This window comes from Halichoerus grypus, chromosome 9, assembly GCF_964656455.1.
Source record: "Halichoerus grypus chromosome 9, mHalGry1.hap1.1, whole genome shotgun sequence".
Lineage (NCBI taxonomy): Eukaryota > Metazoa > Chordata > Mammalia > Carnivora > Phocidae > Halichoerus > Halichoerus grypus.
Window position 1 is genome coordinate 96,910,775 of NC_135720.1, and position 19,704 is coordinate 96,930,478.

Here is a 19,704-nt window from a genome sequence, read left to right on the forward strand (position 1 = left end):
TTTTCAATGTCCATTTCAGTTAAAATCCCCTCTTTTTTTTTTTTAAGATTTTATTTATTTATTTATTTGCGAGAGAGAGAGAGGGGGAGAGAGAGAGAGAGAGAGAGAGAGAGAAAGCATGAGCAGGGGGAGGGGCAGAGGAAGAGGGAGAAGCAGACTCCCCACTGAGCAGGGAGTCCGATGTAGGGCTCAATCCCAGGACCCTGGGATCATGACCTGAGCTGAAGGCAGACGCTTAACCGACTGAGCCACCCAGACACCCCTAAAATGCCCTCTTAACATAAAGGAGGGGAAAGTTCAGAGGTGAACAATAGAATATCCCTCACATTGCTGGCATTCTGCGCTGGTTAAGTGACTCCTTGGATAACTCTCTCGCCTATCCCAAGCTGAGAGCATCTAGATTTTGATTGGACTTTTGCCAGAGCTCATTAGCATAGTGTACCTTGACCTGGATTAGGGAAATGCAGCTTCTGTGTAGAAAATGACCAGAACCTGCTGGGACCTGAACCAGAGATGAGATTTTTATGACACAGTATTGTCTGCATCTCCATAAGAAGTCAGAAGGTAAGGAAGCCAGAAATCCCCAGGTGAGGCCAGTGTAAGGAATATGCTAATAGTCACCCCATTCCTACAGGGTTTCAGTTCTACTAGGTTCTCTATAGAAATGATGAAATTTGAATACATTTTGGCCCAAGTTGCTTAAAAAAAAAAGGGAAGTCTTTACAAATTAAGTTTTTTGATTCTGGAGGAAAACTGAGTTGTTTATTTTCGAAGGGCTGCATACGGTCCTTCCTATGTTTTGTTCTTAACTTTCAGGAAATACTAAATTAACGTTTGTTCATTTGGCAACAATTTATAGCCAAGAAAACCAAAAGGGCAATGTAGCTTTTGTGCAGCAAGATTTTTTTATTCCCCTCCCCTTAATTTAAAAACAAAAGAATTATGTCTATGTCGCTTAAAATAATGCTTGGGAATTTTTGAGATGTGAATCTTGTTATTCAAGGTTTTTGGTTTTCTGTTTTGTTTTGTTTTTTTAAAAAAAGATCAATCTGTCCCAATTAGCTGTAACAAGTTTTAGACCATCTGAGTTACTGTTGTTAACGCTCAAAGAGGTAAGTGCATCCAGCTGCTGCCATCAGGTCGACACGCGATCTCTGTGTCTCATAGACTTGTCATTGAAATCTGAATTCGGGTCGGTCTGTGACGACCTTTCTTGAGCGACTTCATGTCTATTTCCCAAGCAATTTTTTATTTAAAACTCCTGGGGATTTAACCTTGCATGGCAGTGTTTGAAACATGGGTGATGGACTTCATGCTCTTTGAATCTTTAACCACTAGGTTGTAGGTGAGTGTGGTGGGGGGATAAGGCGCAGACGGACCCCTAATTAGCTTGTTATCTAATGGTCATCGGTTCAGGTCAGCTGTCTTCTATATTCATATACTTGCCCTCGGATCTCAGAGACTGACAAGTATTAAGGTTCATATGAAGTCAAGTAACTAAGGAATGGGGCCCATGGCACTTCCTCAGCTGGAGACTATTAAACTCATAGTTCAAGTTTCTATTAAGTTGTTTTATGTAACATCAGTATGTCCCTTGTTTTTACAAGAAGCACCAGCAAATGGAGATGTCACACATGTAAACATGTGTCACTTTGTGTTCTACTAATAAGCACATTTCATCTGCAAAATGATTAGTTTTTTTCCTCAGAGTAGAACATTTCCTTCCTTCCTCTTTTTCTTCCTTCTTTCCTTCCTTTTTCCTCCTTCCTTCCTTCCTTCCTTCCTTCCTTCCTTTCTTTCTTTCTTTCTTCTTTTTCCCTTCCTTTTCTTTTTTTGGGTAAACTCCTTTAACAAATTATGATTAGAAACCAGAGTGGTATTTCTCATGGGGGAAGAAATGCAGTCTGCACAAACATTTTTGAATCTCTATCATTTACATAATACAATCTAATCAAAGTAAAGTGAGATAGAAGAATCTTCAGTGGGGGGCGGGGGGCAGGGAAGGGGGAGATTTCTATTAGAAAGCCTTGAAGGGTGCTTTGAGTTAAAGTCAAGAAACACTATTTTTATTTTTTTTATTTTATTTTATTTTATTATTAACATATAATGTATTATTTGTTTCATGAGTACAGGTCTGTGATTCATCAGTCTTACACAATTCACAGCGCTCACCATAGCACATACCCTCCCCAGTGTCCATCACGCAGCCGCCCCATCCCCCCACCCTCTCCCCTCTAGCAACCCTCAGTTTGTTTCCAGACATTGTCTCTTATGGTTTGTCCCCCTCTCTGGTTTCGTCTTGTTTCATTTTTTCCCCTCTTCCCCTATGATCCTCTGCCTTGAAGAAATACTATTTTAAAGTAGTAGTTCTCAAGGAGTTTTGCCCCCGCCAGGGGACATTTGGCCATGTCTGGAGACATTTTTGGTTCTCACAACAAAAAGATGCATTGCTACTGACACTTAATGGTCAGAGACCAAAGATGCTGCTAACCGTTCTACGGTGCACAAGATAACCTCCCACGGCAAAAAATTACCACGTCCATAATGTCAATAACGCCAAGGTTTTAGAGGGAATCTGATTTGAGGCTATCCATTGATAATATTTGAAGATACAGAGTACACACTGGATTTATTGAGGAGTTACAAATTAATGTCTGAGGCAATTTAGATTTAAAAAATACTTGTAGATACATTTGGTTGTGATGTTTCCCACTTGTAACTTGAACCACATATTAGCTAATGTACAAAGGTATATCCATGCAAACAACTCCAAGCTAGCTCTCCCTCTTGCCCCAAGGTATATGGAGGACAATGTTCTAACCATTGGCTGCAGGCGACCATGATCCCTACTCCGGCTTTCCCAGCCTGGGCCTAGAAGGGAGAAAGGCAGCCCCAACCCAAAGATCATGGTGCTTCTGATTCCCCGTGGTCAAGCTTTATTGCCACAAGATCACTAATGACTTATACCTTGTGTTTTTATTTTGTCTGTTGGTGCTTGCAAAAATGTCAATGAAACAGGTTTTTCTGGCAGGCAAGTACTGATTTTTATCTCTTTAACTGTCAGTATTACTATCACTTATTTTTTAGTGTCAGAAAACAGTCTCCAGGTCTAAGCTGCTTGACTCAAGAGTGGATTGATCCAACGGTAGGAAACGCCTTTGAAAGGAAAATTCTCCACCACTTCTGCGGGAGATTGGACAGGCAGAAACCTATGGGTGACCTGACTGTCATGGAGCCTGAAGACTTTGATTCCGAGGACAAGGAGATGTTAAGCTGGGATATTAATGATATGAAACTGCCACAGGTACGCACTTACATAAGAATCTGCCTTCAGCATTTGACTGTGAAGCCTTAACTTGCTAAAATCTGGAAGGAAATTGGTGAAGGTCCAAGCTGGGTAAATTCCTCTCCTGCAGAGCTTCAGCTGGGCATCCAACTGAGGAATTTTAAGAGGAGATGCCATGACCTAGAATTCGAGCAGGTTTTTACCTATCAGACACCACACCCTCCGCCCCACAACAGTTACAGATTGAAACAAAGGAAATGCTACTTCCCTTCTCTTTCAAAATTTGACTTGGCTTCTGTTGTACCCACCCTAGCTAGCTGGTAGAATAAAATCCATGATAAGGTATTTGCCAATAGATTGACTCTGCACAGTGCAGAAATTCCCATACAGTCTTATTTGCTATATAGTAATGGTTTTATTTTTTTATTTTTATTTTTTGAAGATTTTATTTATTTATCTGAGAGAGAGAGAATGAGAGAGAGAGAGCATGGTGGGGGTGGTCAGAGGGAGAAGCAGGGAGCCCGATGCAGGACTCGATCCTGGGACTCCAGGATCATGCATGACCTGAGCCAAAGGCAGTCGCTTAAACAACTGAGCCACCCAGGTGCCCCAGTATAATAATGGTTTTAAATTAAATCTGTAACTGGAATGTGCAAATGATAGTGCTCTTATGGGATAGAGCAGCTCTTCTAGAACTTTTGTAAGTAATGCATTTCATATTTTCTTTACCTTCTTTTTTGGCATTTGACTTTTTAACTCTTAATTTGGTGGAAAATAGTAGTTGTTTAAAACTGACCTCCCCTGGCTCCCTTTTTGGCATTCAAAGGATGTGTTTTCATTGGAAGTTGTTGGAGAGGGTGTTGGGAAGGCTGACTGGAGATCACCAGTACCATGTAATGAAAAGGTCAAGCTAGTCTGCCTGATTCTGGGGAACAAGAAATTTGGATTTTCCAAGGCAGGGCAGAAGAAATGAGATTTCCACAGTCTTGATTTATAACCACTCCAGATTTCATTCTAATGAAGACTTCCGGATCATTCCAAATTGCACTCTAGTGAAGATTTTCTTCTTTTTTTTTCCAAAGATTTTATTTATTTGATAGAGAGAGACAGATTGTGACAGAGATAGCGAGAAAGAGCACAAGCAGGGGGAGAGGCAAAGGGAGAGGGAGAAGCAGGCTCCCTGTGGAGCAGGGAACCGGACGTGGGGCTCAATCCCAGGACCCTGGGATCGCGACCTGAGCCGAAGGCAGATGCTTAACGACTGAGCCACCCAGGCACCCCGAAGATTTTCTTTTGTTTCTCTTAAATTCCTGCCTACGTTACCTCTCAGTAGATCTTGGAAGAGCTGGAAGACACAAAGCATACCCTGCTTTCCACTCAGTGAATGTGGTTAAATAAACCAGAACTGAATCATATAAATGTCTATTGTAGGGATTTGTCCTTATGGTTGCTCTTTTTTTTTTTTAGATTTTATTCATTTGAGAGAGAGAGCACGAGCAGTAGGGAGGGGCAGAGGGAGAGGGAGAAACAGGCTCCCTGCTGAGCAGGGAGACCCATGCAGGGCTCTATCCCAGGATCCCCAGGTGCCCCTTTATGGTTGCTGTTAATTGGTTTATGATTGTTGTAGCTATTTTAGGGGAAACTTTAAGGTACATTTTAGTTCTACCTGGCTCAGGGGTCTATATTGCTGCCTATTCCTAATTTCATGATTGTAGCTCACAAAGAGCTGCTGGATAACCTAAACAGCAAGAGTAGAAATAAACAAGTACAAGGAAGATTCGCAGTTTCGCATCCTAGAGCAGGAGTTTTAATGGGGTTTGAGAACCTTCTGAAATGGTGGGTAACACCGTGTACTAACATGCATTTTTTTCTGGGACAGAGGATCCATATCATTCATCAGATCTGTAGGCAAAAGAAAGGAAGCACCACTTCTCTGGAGGAAAACTCAGGGCTCATAAAAGTTCATTTTCCAATGTGAATTTCCAAAAACAAAAGCATTCACAGCTACCCAAGACATTAAACTCAGAAATTTACAACAAAAATACACAATGCAATTTTGAAAATGTATCATTTATAGTTAATCAAAAAGTTTAATTGCTCATGGAAATAACTCAAGTGCCCTTGTAAATAGGCCAGGGAAATGATTAGAAGTGCAGTGTCCCTTGGGGCACCTGGGTGGCTCAGTCATTTAGGCCTCTGATTCTTGGTTTTGGCTGGGGTCGTGATCTCAGGGTTGTGAGATCGAGCCCCACGTCGAGCCCCACGTCGGACTGCGCTGGGTGTGGAGCCTGCTTAAGATCCTCTGTCTGCACCCCCCCCTGCCCCCGCTCATGTGTACTCTTCTCTCACTGTCTCTCAAAAAAAAAAAGGTGCCGTATCCCTTTAATATTTTCTAAGCAGAGACTTCACCATCCTGATCTGGGTTTATGCTGGCTCTGGAATCGTATCAAGAACCAGTTGAGGTGAAAAATAAAAGGGTCTTGAAAAGATTTCCAAGCTAATCAGGTTGTGTATTTTGGGAGTATATCTGGTTGTGAGTATTACGAGGCCGAGAGGTTGCACCGTATGGGGACAAAACCCTGGCTTGGAATTCCAGTTCTGCCTCTTTTTAAACTGTAAAGCCTTAGGGAGTTGTTTACCTTTACTGAGACTCCCTTTCCTCTTCTGGAGATGAGGTGGTTGCACTCACCGGCCTAGGATTCTGTGACCTGAGATTAGGAAGGCAGCCTGCCTTCTGGAACTGTCCGCCCCATGCTAACACAGTACCTGGCATATATTAACAGCAGTGGATCAATGTGGAATTCATTAGCGGGTGGCTCCACTGCTTAGAATCTGTTTGGCTCTAAACAAAAGGATTTTAAGTCTCCGTTACCTCCTCGGTAAAAGGAAAATAGTGATTCCTTATGCAAGCTGCTTAGAACAGTGTTTCCCAAAGTATGTTCTGCAGAGTACAAGTGACGCGGTCTTTTTGTCGGTACCGTAGAGAAAGAAAAACAGAAACACTAGGTTCAACAAAGTTAAACAGAGTTCTCCGCTGCAGCCTCGGACACTTCCCTCCGTGTGTGTGTTGGCGGTGCTCCCAAGAGGAGGCTTGTCAGGCACTGCGGCTCTGACTTGTTTCTGACCCTGGAGCTCTCTCTTTGGAGGCCCTCAGGCGATTAATGTTCCTCAGACTACCTGCTTGGGCACCAAAAAAAATGTGGTTTGAAGGATCAAATGCAGTTGCTTGTTATTGTTGTAAATGTCACACAAGGAATTTAGAGTTTGTTTTTCATAATTCTGTGTTTTTGCCAGGATGACTACTTCCACAATGTGTAGGCAAATTCTGGCAACTTGTAGACCCATTTCTTTCCTGCTAATCCACTCACATGCTTCAAGTTTCAAGATGGGCCCCTGAATGCTGATTGCATGTCCCATTCCCTAAAATTCCATAGCCCCTTATACATCTCAGACATGTCACGATTTATGGGCTAATTTTTGGCAACAGTGAATGCTGATATCCTCATTAAGACATCAAGCATTTCATGGGGCGCCTGGGCGGCTCAGTCGGTTAAGCATCTGACTCTTGATTTCAGCCCAGGTCATGACCTCAGGGTTGGGAGGTCGAGTCCCGCGCTGAGCACAGAACATGCTTGGGATTCTCTCTCTCCCTCTCCCTCTGCCCCTCCCCTGCTTGTGTGCTCTCTCTCTCTCAAATAAATAAATTAAATTTAAAAAAAAAAAAGGACACCAAACATTTCTGAGTGACTAGAATTTGCCAGACGCTACATACAGCAAGCTCTGGGGATTCAGGGACCATTAAGCTATGATGACTTCAATGGAAGGGCTCATGATCTTCTGGGCAAATGGAGCAAGGTCCATGCCTGCACGGAGAACCTGTGTCATGCAGAAAAATGCTGGAGGTCCTTGCAAGAGGAAGTATGTAATTCAGCGTGCCTTGGACATGGGAAGCAAGGCAGAGCTTCTGGCAAAGGGCTTTCTCGGAGCAGTGCCTTGTAAAATGTAAAAGGATTAGGGCAGGGAAAGGGAGCAAACAAGACCCTCAAAGCAGAGCAGGGCACCAGAGTCCAAAGGCTGTTCAGCCTCTACGTTTGACGGAGCTTGTGCACAGGCATTCAGCAGGGACAGCAGGGAGATGGGAGAGGCAACTGGCTGGAAAGGTGCTTTGGAGGCAGGGTATCCCAAGAGGATTTAGTTATTTTCTAGTAAGCTGGCAGCCATTAGGCTTTTGGGGCGGGACAGCGTCGTCATTGGATCTGGGGCTCAGAGTCCACTTGCCCTGACTAAGCCATCCCTCCCCTCTATTTGTTTCATGTGGGCTTCCTCCTCCTTTCAGCTGCATGTTATATCTCTATAAATCCTCCTTTCACTTGTTTCTGGTCCCTCCTCTAACGTGTGGTTATTTTGACACCCTTTCCCCGTAATCCAGCCCCCAGGGAGCCAGCCCTGATCCGCAGGCACTCAACTTACTCAAAACAACCACTGATAAAAATCTCTATTCCAGGCCAACGTACACCAGTTTGCTTTCCCTTTTTATTCCCCTTAAATTACATTTTCATCTTAAAGATGCAAATATAATTGCTTTAGGGTTTGCTTGGCCCAAGCAGCAAATGTCTGGTGTTGGTTTAGTCTTCCCTACATTAAAAATGTTTATTACAAGTTCCTGGAAAGGGTCACGATCTTCATTAATACTGTAACTCTTGACAGCCTTGAATACCTAAGAAAGTGCTTTTTTTCTTTTTCTTGTTGGAAAATTGGGGAGAGAATCACTCCTTTTTCTTCCTAAGTAGTACCCACTTCAGCAGGGCACTAAGAGCACCTGCTCTGTTCCTAACACCAGCCAGTTTCTCTGAGTACAAGTACAGAGTGTTCCAAAAGCACCACAGCAGACAAACCCTGAATCATTTTGTTCCTAAGCATGAGTAGTTTTCAGATTAAACCTGTGGCCAGGGGTGCCTGGCTGGCTCAGTCAGTAGAACATGCAACTCTTGATCTCAGGGTTATAAATTCAAGCCCCATGTTGGGCATAGAGCTTACTTAAAAAAAAAAAAAATCCATGGCCAAAGCCACACCAAGACATTAACTCCCAAAATTCCAAGGTTTAAGTACATTCTTTTATAGAGAAAAGATAAAAAAATATATACACAGGCTAAACATAAATACAGGTCAACCTAAAACCTGCTGAGTCAACCACAAAGAAGCCATGTCTCCAATTAGTTAATTCCTGAACCATGATTTTAGCCAGCAAGGTTGACTTGGCCTCAAAGTTATAAGTGAAGGTGAATCTTTGAGCTCTGTCAGTGAGTTCATGTGGGTAAATGTAAATCACAATGAGCCAGAAGGAGTAAGTAGATGTGTCTTGGTGCTAAAGAGCTAACAGGTAAACCAGATTCTGGATTTCTTGCAATTATTATCTGCCTGCATGATCAGGTCACATTGTTGTTGGTCTGACAGGTACATCTATGATTTTGTCCTCCTTGGCGGCATTCCCCTTGATCTCAAGGTCATTTGAACTTCCTGGGACAGCTCCACCTATATTGGGCTCCCTTGGTCATTGAATCCCCACTTCTGGAGCCAGAATTATTCTGCCACTCCGTGCTCCTGGTGTGATGGGGTGGGGACATTACTGCATCTGTGGTAGGAGAAACTCTCTTCTGGGTGCCTGCCGGAAGGTCCCTTGCTTAGCTGGGTAGAGTGGAAAAGGGAAGGAAGAAGAGTAGAGAGAGGCAATCGATGGAGAGTTTGGAAAACTGGAGTACCCTGGCCCACCTTAGTGTTGTCTGAGCAAATAAGGACATTTTTGTTTTGAATTTTGACCCTTTAACAAAGGTAAGAAATTGCAGTATTAGCCTAAGGAGTCACTCTTGAGTTAACTCAAAAGCATTTTGTTGAGTTGAATTTCTTCCTTTGATAACCCTTGGAGTTTGTTTCTAGTTGGCCCAGAAGAGATAAGTTCCTGAAAATGTGTATAGATACCAAAATGCTGGTTGAATTGTTTTTTCTGTGTTCCATAAGTAACATCTCATTTTCTCCCTCTATCTGATTTGCTTAAAGGTGTATCTGTTTGCTCTCCCTGTTTTATTTGGAAACATTTATTTATAAAGAATTAAGCTATTCCTAGCATTAAAGAAAACCTGCAGATAATTGCTTTATATGAGAGTGGATTGTATTCTACGTGAAATCAATTTTAATATAATAACATGGTAATGTAGGTGTTTTTGATACCTTATTTTAAAATTTTCATTTTATTAGTTTTATGTAATAATATATATTTAATTTTTAAGGGACCCTATTAGAACTTTAAGTAGTTAAGTAAAGCAGAATAAGGAAGGTTGGGTGCTCTGGGATTCCATGGAGTTGCAAAGATTTTGAGTGAGTTAGAGGATTAGGTCTCTTAGTAAAAAAATTACAGAAATCATAGAAATGTTAATTAAAACCCCAGTGATGTTACCCATGAGATTATAAAATATAAATTCGTTAGATTTACCTGTTGGAAACCTGAAGAATATTCCCTTTAAATTATAAACTTCTTAACTGAGAGGAAAAACAAAGTTACTCATGAAAAGTTAGAAATTAAAATAAACACAAGATCAGAAAAGAAGAAAATATTTTATGGAGATCTGCTAAACAAGATTAAGAAATGATTATTCTTTCTTTTTAAATGTTACCTCTCTGGTGCCTTGAATTTACAAGGTTTTCAGAAATCACTATCATTCAACACCTGGGTTCCTTTGCATTATGGGAATCTGGGTTTTGTCTTACTTTCAATGTCAAACGTTGTCGAAGATTCCACGAAGCATCCAAATCTCAAAAGATTGGGCATAGAGAAGAGCTTGATAAGAACACATTTACTTCTAGGAATTTTCTCAAGTTAATAGTTTGTCAAAATTATTACTGATGGGACTGGAAATGTAGCCTGCCAGTGAAGAGGCTGCTGGGGGAGAAAAAAAAAAAGCTTAAAAGATGGTCAAATGTAGGGACACCTGGCTGGCTCAGTCAGAAGAGTATGCAACTCTTGATCTGGGGATCTCGGGTTCAAGCCCCACACTGGTATAGAGGCTACTAAAACAAAACAAAACAAAACAAAAAAAACAAACTTAAAGAAGAAAAAAAAAGACAGTCAAATGTAGAAAATATTATAAGCCCTGGGGCACCTGGCTGGTTTAGTAGATTGAGAATGTGACTCTTAATCTCAGGGTTATGAGTTCAAGCCCCACACTGGGTGTGGCGCCTACTTAAAAAATAAATAAAATATTTCTTAAAAAGAAAAGAAAATACTGTAAGCCCTAAAACAAACCTCAACAATGTTAAAATAATTGAAAATACAGTGTTCTCCAACTATAGTGGAACCAAACTAGAAATTAATGGTGAAAGGCAATAGGAAAATCTGCAAATACATGGAAACTATAATCCATAAGTCAAAGAGGAAGCTTCAAAGGGAGATCAAAATAATACATTAAACTGAGAGAAAACTGGGGGAAAAGAAGACGGTGGAGATAATTTCTTCCTCTGAACATCTGAGACACTCACATACACCTTCCCCTCCTCCTGGTTCGTGGGATTAATGGCACTGACCAACCTGCTGGGCCCCCTCACCTTGAAAATGAAAATCTCCGCTTTTCTTCGAGTCTGTTGCCCTTGTCTCTGCTACCCTGGCCAGCTGTGCTTTGTGTTTGAGTTCTTTAAATGCACCAGGCGGTTTTTACAATCCAAATTGTTAAAGGTCCACGTTTTAGCGTTTTAACCTGCATTTTTCTTTTTTCAGAAGATAAAATATTATGCTTCCCATGGCTTTTCTGTGACCACAGAAAACAAGAGGGCATTGTTTAGAGCCTTAGGTCAGAAGGAAAAGAATAGAAGAGAAGGCCGGGGGGGGGGGGGGCAGGGGGCGGGAAGCAGGAAGGGGGCTGCCTGAGATGAATCCTACCAGATAGTCAATATTTTCAGTGTTATGGGCCATCCAGTCTCTGCTACAATGACTCGGCTCTGCTGTAGGGGTGTAAAGTATGCATAGACAACACTTAAATGAATGAGCATGGCTGTGTTCTAATAAAACTTTATTTACCAAAAAAAAAAAAAGGCAGTGGGCTGGATTTGACCCATGGGCCCTACGTTGCAGACCCCAGCTCTTAACTGTTAACTAGCACTACCTCTCCCTCACTTATGGTTCCTCAGATCCACCTCAGTTCCCACGACATGCCATTCAAATGGCAACTATCATTGTATCAGACTTAGAATTTACAACACATCTGCTCTTCGTGGTACTTTTTTGAAGAATATTTTATCACTATGTCCGTTTTGGAGAAGAGCAAAATGAGGCTTCAGAGATAGTCACTTGCCCAGAGTCTCATGTTACAAAGTTCTTTGGCACGTTTTAAACTTGAAATCTAACTCAATAAACACCAACTTCCCCATGCTGCCCTTCCATCCTCATATTGATGTTTTCTCTTTTCCTTCTAAATTGTCTCCCTCCCCCAATATTCTATGCCTGGCTTTCTTGTTGGGGAATCAAAAGGAAGGCACTCTGATCTCTCCTTCTGGACCTTCTAGAATCTTCTCTCTGACCTTCTAGAATCTTCTTGATGAAAAATGTTCTTTTATGATGCCTGGTCTCTAGAGGCTGTGGGGATGGACACAACCTAAGTTTGAGTATGGAGACTGCTTAACGATTGTCGTTCTTGAGAATGAAGCAGGAACTGTTAAATGCAGGGTCTATACACCAAAGGGCCTAAGGAACATGAGCCTCAACATCAATGACTAACATTTATTGAGAGCTTATTCCATGCTAGGTGCTGTGCTAAGTATTTTTTATATATTATCATATTCTCAGAACCACACTTGGTTCTCATTATCCCTATTCTACAGATGAAGAAACAGAAGCACAGAAAGCCCAACAACAAAGGATTGATTGTACTGGTGATCTTTTTAAGGAGAGCTTAGATGTTCACGCACAGGGAATAGTGCCAGTGCTAGGCAAGAATATAGAACTTTCCAGCCAAAGTAAACTCTTCCTTCCCCCTGCCTTGTTGGAGGCCCGTGGATCCAGAAGTAGAGAAAAAGGAAGAAGATCTCCCCAGGGGAGAAAGTGGCTGTCAGGACCCTCCCAAACCCGGGCTCTCCAGTTTTCCCACTGCTCAGCTCCGGTGACCGCATAAACCCTTCGCCTTCCCACTAGGTATGAGACATTATCTCACTACCCTGCCACGGTGTTGTCCACTGTGATTGTGTAAGAGCACAATCATATTACTTCACCCTCAAAAATTCTTTGTGAGAAATGGTCAGTAAGTCTTCTCACCAAGGGCTAGAGAAACATCAGTGGGGTAGAACTCAGGGGAAGGGGGGCACTGAATGGCAACTCAGCTTGGTCCGGGGAGCAAATGTCCCATAGTCTCAGCAGTCCTCTTGCTCAGCGCTCAGATCCCGCTGCTGGAATGAAACCCTGGTTGGTCTTTGCCAAAGGTCTCCACAGCTCTCGGGTGCCAAAGCAAGCTTCACATCAGTGAACAGTTGTGTTGTTTTTATTTTTTAAGATAGTATTTATTTATTTGAGAGAGAGAGCGGGAGAGCATGAGGGGGGAGAGGGAGAGGGAGAAGCAGGCTCCCCACTGAGCAGGGAGCCCAACGTGGGGCTCGAGGCCAGGACCCTGCGATCGTGACCTGAGCCGAAGGGCCGAAGGCAGACGCTTAACCCACTGAGCCGCCCAGGCGCCCCGCAGTTGTGTTTTCTCGCTTAAATCATAGCGATATTCTTTGTGTTTCTATCAGAATGTGAAAAAGACCGACTGGTTCCAGGAATGGCCAGATTCCTATGAGAAGCACATCTACAGCTCAGAGGACAGGAATGCGCAGCGGCACTTGAGCAGCTGGGCCATGCGCAACACCAACAACCACAACTCACGCATCCTCAAGAAGTCCTGTCTGGGCGTGGTGGTGTGCGGCCGAGACTGCTCCGCCGAGGAGGGGCGGAAGATCTACCTGCGACCTGCCATCTGTGACAAAGCCCGGCAGAAGCAGCAGAGTGAGTAGGGTCAGGCTCCTCACCCCCCAGTATCTGCCCTGTGGTTCCTCCCAGGGAACCCGCCAACAAAGCTGCTCCCTTGGGTTAAGGCACCTGACTCAAGGCCTCTGTTCAAAAGCAGATGCGTCACTTAGGGACTCACATTAGGTCCTCAGTGCACCCACATAAAGTCTAGGAGAACGTTGGGGTTTTTTTGGGTTTTTTTTAAAGATTTTATTTATTTATTTGACAGAGAGCATAAGTAGGCAGAGCCACGGGCAGAGGGAGAGGGAGAAGCAGGCTCTCCGCCGAGCGGGGAGGCTCGATCCCAGGACCCTGAGATCATGACCTGAGCGAAGGCAGACGCTTAACCGACTGAGCCACCCAGGCGCCCCTAGGAGAACGTTGTTGATCACACTTGCCACTTGACATCTTGGGGAACGCCCCCGCCCCCCCCCCCCCCAGGAGCTCAGTGAATGCTTTGGTCTGGAGTGGGAGCATTGGGACGAAGTTTGAGATTAGACTCCATTCCGCGCCATTTAGGTCCATACCATAATCATGTTCATTTTGTTTCTCTTTATCACGTTCATCGCATTGTGAAACAGCTGCATCCAGCATTCCCCGTGCCTTGCTCACTTCAGACCTCAAGTTACTTCATGTTCTTTCCTTGTAAGGCGTCTTGAAAACTTGGTCTCAGGAGAGGCTCTGGTCTCGGTCATTTACAACTTAATGAGAATTTAGGGGCTGTGCGTTTTCTCTCCTGTGACTTGGCTCCTTGACCCTTAATTCTAATTGTGAAGTGAAAGAATTCTGTCCTCTTCTCTACAAAGAATTTCAAGTCTCAGTAAATACGGAGGGAGGGATTTTCTGCTCAGGAGAGCTCTCCCTTGACCTGTGAAATCGCCCACTCTGTAGGAGACCACTTCGTCTACCCCTGTCACCCCTGTGTGAGACTGGTCTGGGACGCGTTGATGGCCAGGCCTCCTCGGGTCAAAGGCAATGCCCAGTGGAAGGGAGCCCAAAGCGCTGTGCCCAGGTCCATTCTCTGACATCCTGGAGTCAGGTGCAAACTGCCAGGACTCAGTTGGCATGGTCACCTGCCTGTGCTCTCTTACAGGGAAACGCTGTCCCAACTGTGACGGGCCTCTGAAGCTAATTCCTTGCCGAGGCCATGGGGGCTTCCCGGTCACCAACTTCTGGAGGCACGACGGACGCTTCATATTCTTCCAGGTTGGATTTGGTTAGAGTTCTGAGATGCCACTTCTCTTTAATTCAGGAAGTGTGTACCGAGCACAGGGGGACGTTTCATACAGGAGATGGACAGGGGAACGTACCAACCCTGAGGTGCGCTCTGGGCAAGCAAATGTCTGCACCCGCGCCTCCGCGGAGGCGCCAAGCACGGGAGCCCCAGGAGGGGACGGGCTCCCTGGGGGAGGCAGCTGTCAGGAATCTGATCACACTCAGGCTAGCGCAGTGCTGCGGCATGTGGTTGGCTTCGGCAGACCCGAGGCTGAATACCGGCTCTGACCTCTCACCAGCTCTGTAAACCTCAGCACGTGACTGGACTCCCCTGAGCCCCAGTTTTACATGAGACGTGGATATGAAGAAGTACTTGAGGGGGCGGTGGTATGAACGGGATAAAGCGTGGCCTCTGATGGCAGACTGCCTGGGTCTGGATCAGTGGCGTGCTGGTCAACCAGCCCTCCGAAAAGAAAATGTCCCGATTGCTAGGGTGGGCCAGCATCTGTGATAACAACAGTTCCTGCCATGGCTCATCTCCAGCTACCAGCCAGCTCCCAGAATTCCCGAATGTCCTATAGTTGGCTCTCAGCTTGGCCAGCTAGCTCCGCATCCTTTGAATCCTGGCTCCCCACTCACTCAAGGGGGGCAGGGGGAGGAGGTTGCGGGGCTGGTGGAGTCTCCCCATGCTTCGTTTTCCTACTCTGGAAGCTGGGGCAGTAATAATGGTGGCATGACTGATGGGGTGCCGAAGAGTCGGTGAGATCATGTGTTCGTTGCAGCCTCCTCCACATACCGTAGGAAGCACTTCGTGTCACTTCTTATGGTTGTATGACTTCGCCAAGTGGGCAAGGGGCACCATGGACAAAGACAGGCAGGAAAGCACATGACGGGCTGAGGAGGTTTATGCAGTCTTGTGCCAGTCATCAAGAGCAACACCCAGGGCAGGGCACAGGGTAAAACTTAGCACACTGTGAGGTACAATCTTGCTATTTATTTTACCTCCTTGTCTCCTGTAAGTCAAAGGGAGAGCACGATCATCCAAAACCAGAAACCAAACTGGAAGCCGAGGCAAGAAGAACAATGAAGAAAGTACACACGGCGTCTGCCTCTGTCCCCTTAAAGCTGAAGGAGAGCCCAGAGACAAAGGTAACCTGTCGTCCTGTGTGTTCAAAACATATGGCGACTCACCACCCCTGTGGTGGGGGCAATAAACGTCCCTGGTCCCTTCCCCCCCGACAAAGGAGGTCAAAATCATCCCATCTGGCTCATCTACAAGGCAGCATTCCCCAGAGAAAAGAAATGGAATCTGGGGTTTTCCTCTTAATTTCTACCATCTTTGTAGCATGCTCTCAAATGCTCTTAAATTCCATATAATTTTAGAAACATCTTCCCTACTACAATTACAAGGAGAGACTTGGATTAGTACTTAACCTCTATTTGGCACTTTATATTTTGGTTCAGAAATGAACCTAAAATGGTCTCTGCAGAATATTAGCCTTGTGTTTTAAAATGTTTTTTCCAAAATTTCCATTCTTCCCCTAAATAGATAAAGCACACTCTACCAAGATGAAATAACCAGGAAGTTTCTGAAAACATTGGACACCTGCAGTGTTGGGGGTTGGAGAGGCCAAACTGTGATGTGAAATTTATGGCTTTATGGGCATCAAACCATAGGTTTGTGGGTTTGTCTGCTTAATAGTGATGCTAATTCCTGTATTTTACTACTGCTCAGTGCTCCGCATTTCATGAGGACAGAGATGGAGCCAGTTCATCCCTAGAGGTTCTAAATGTGTCTTACGTAGAAAAAAAATGTCATTTGGGTCTGTTAATAGGGACATGTGAGCCCCTGAAACCAAATGGCTGGTTCCTCATCCCTTCTCACAGCCCTGGGACAAATTGAAGGGCATTTCCTCCCACTCACTCTACCTGGTCATAGTCTCTCTACCCCCACCCTCGTTACATAAACAAGCAGATCACTTAATTCTCAACCAGCTTCTTTCCCTGTGAATAACTGGAAAGTAATAAGCTTCCTTTATTTATAGAAATAAATTTACTACTTCATATCCTAGAGGTCCTATTTATGATTCAACAAAATCCCCATGAGCTCGGAGAAAAACAACAACAACCCTAGTCTCTCAGACTGCAAACAATGCTAAAAAATAGAAAAGTCAAGAAAGAAAATGATGTGTGTGTGTTTGTGCATGCGTGTGTGTGTGTGTTTGTGCGTGTGTGTGTGTGTATGAGAGACTGAGTGAGCGAGCAAGACAGAGATCCACTGAGAGTTATACTGAGTATAATAGAAATCTTTGAAGCTGTAGTTTGATTTTTCTTAAATAGTCTCTTACAAAGGCAGTTACCATATCAGATTTGTGTTTGAAGATGAAACATTTTAAACACACTCACTCTGCTCAGAGTCAAAGGAGTAAGAGTAACTCAGCTCTTACTGGTTAGTAGGCTTTACAGTGGAAATGGACGCAACCTTCGATTCTTTCAGGCTTTAAGTGCTTGTGGTGAAACCGTGCTGTGCATTTGTGCTTCAAGTATGTAAGGAATGAGGAAGATCAGAGCGCTTATTTGTACAGAGTAACTCTGGGTGCCTGTGGTAGTTGTGTCAATTTGCTTAACTTATTAATGTGAGCTTTTCGCTTTCCTTTCTAGTCTCTTCCAGGTGAAACCCAAAGTTGGGGAAGTTTACCTTTAACTTGGTCTTTCCAGGAAGGCGTTCAATTGCCCAGTAGTTACAGTGGACATTTAATAGCTAACACTCCCCAGCAGAAGTCACTGAATGATTGCTTATTCTTCTCCAAGAGCTATTGCTTGGGGGGAACCGCTGATCTGGCAGACCCCACTTCCACCTTGGGCCCCACTAAGCTCTATGAGAAATGCAAACTGTCCAGTAGTTGGATCTATAATAGTGGGGACCTGCTTCATCCTGTTTCTGGAGTCTTCTCTGACTACGATGATCAGCAAACATGGAATAAAAACACTGCTTTGGGGAGACATTCTCTTAATGACAACTGTTGTCCCAGTTATCCTTTCCCTCTGACCAGCTGGCCTTACGACTTCTCCCCTTCCCAGAACTCTGCAGAACCCTTTCCCCAGCAGATTCCAGTGGAGCCACCTGCGGCCGAAAGTAGCTGTCGCCCCTTATGGCCAAACCCAGGGGGTGATCTTTATGAAGAGAAGATGCATGTGGATTTTAACAGCTGCTACCCTTCTACCACATGCCACTCACCTCAGGAAGACCCCTTTCTCCTTACCTACACCTCCCATCCCCACCATCAATACTCATTGGCAGGCAAGAGCCGCAAGTGGGATTTTGACGAAGAAATGAGGGGCGTGGGTTTGGATCACTACAACAATGAAATGCTTCTAAACCTCTGTCCTTTAAGATGATCCAAATCTAAAACCTGTACACTATTAGCAGAGATGGAATTTAGTGCAGACACTCTGGAAAATAGTATGGAGTTTCCTTAGAAAATTGGAACTGCAGCAGCTTTCACAATAGCCAAAGAATGGAAGCTACCTAAGTGTCCATCAACAGAGGAATGGATAAAGAAAATATGGTGTGTGTGTGTGTATATATATATATATACACACACACACATATATATATATACACACACACATAGACAATGGACTATCACTCAGTCTCACAAAGCGAGGATATCTTAACCTTTGCTACAACATGGATGCACCTTGAGGGCATTATACTAAGTGAAATAAGTCAGACAGAAAAAGACAAATACCATGTGATCTCACATGTGGAATCTAAAAAAACCCAAACTCATAGAAACCGATCAGATTGGGGTTGCCAGAGGTGGGAGGTGGGGAGGGGTGGGGGGGAATTTGGTGAAGGCAGTCAAAAGATACAAACTTCCAGTTTTAAGATAAATTAAGTTCTGGAGATGTAATGTACAACATGATGACTCTGGTTAACAATATTGTGTTATATATTTGAAAGTGCTGAGAGAGTAGATCTTAAATGTTCTTATGACAAGGGAAAAAGTTTGTAACTATGTGAAACAATGGACATTAGCTTATTGTGGTAAAAATTTGGCAGTATATACATATATCGGGTCATTACGTTGTACATCTTAAACTTATACAATGTTATATGTTAATTATATCAATAAAACTGGAAGAAAAAAAAAGATGACCCAGATTTTTTACAACCATTCAAAAAAAAAACTGTCTTTAGGAAATGGCTGAAAGAATTTCTTTGGGAAAGAATTTTCAAAACATAACCACGGGTAAATCGGAACCATGGCGACAAGCAAAAGGCAAGACTTCCTCACACAAGTAATTTGGGTCCTCCTCCATTCCAGTCCTCCCATCCCTAGTGAGGAATGGAAACTTGTCTGGTCTGTGGCAGGAAATGTCCTCTGCTTCTCCCCCCACGTTACTTGGGGCTCTCAGCGCCTCCGCTGCAGTGTCTGTTACATTGTCCTTGAATCCTATCAAACAGCAGAGATGTGAAAAGCCCACCTACCTAGGATCTCACCTCTGCCTTCTGGGAAGCTGAAGCTGAAGCAACAGGGATAACGGGTAAAAGAGCTTCAGAGGTGTAGAAAGATGAAGATTCTACCACTGAGGTATTTAATGCATTGCCTAGTATTAAACCTGTGGGATTCGTTCGTGCACTATGTGTTTTCTGGTTGATTTCTAAGACTTGTCAAGACAAGGACTGTGACCTGATTCCGTCTAAGACAAAGACCAAGACTAAATGGCTGCAGGAAGAAAAATCCCCATGGTGCCAAATGGCGTCCTGCTCTTCTTCCTTCTCACTCTTCCTTTTCCTCACTGCCTTCCCCTTCCACGAAGGCTTAGATTTTGTCCCATTTACCTTTGTTTTTATAGTGCCTAACTCAGTGCAAGTTCCTAATAGGTGCTTGAGAAAAATTAGCTCAGAAAAGTCCTTGTGTAGTTAACATGGCCGTGATTGGCCAGCCATATTTGAATGCCAGTTCTTTGCTAAAGTACTTGACAATGAAAGGTGAGCCTAGACATAAAATCTGGAAAGAACTGTGCAATAAACAAATATTTTCCAAAATTAATTATTTTCCTTTCTATTTGAAGGATAACAAATGCACATAATACAAAATTTGGTTCCCGGTCTCCTCAAGGCAATATTGACTCATTTCTTGTCTATTCTTCTAGAGGTAGAGGTATTCTGTGT

General features: G+C 43.8%; 1 protein-coding gene across 1 annotated transcript; it reads left to right on the plus strand.

The window, feature by feature from the left end:
• The first annotated feature begins 3,225 nt into the window (after positions 1–3,225).
• Positions 3,226–18,137, plus strand: GCM1 (glial cells missing transcription factor 1). The gene is made up of 5 exons (XM_036092723.2): positions 3,226–3,304; positions 13,052–13,304; positions 14,401–14,513; positions 15,543–15,671; positions 17,184–18,137. Exons 1-5 carry the CDS (start codon positions 3,230–3,232, stop codon positions 17,919–17,921), a joined length of 1,308 nt encoding a protein of 435 aa, XP_035948616.2. The 5' UTR covers positions 3,226–3,229; the 3' UTR covers positions 17,922–18,137.
• The last annotated feature ends 1,567 nt before the right edge of the window (positions 18,138–19,704 follow it).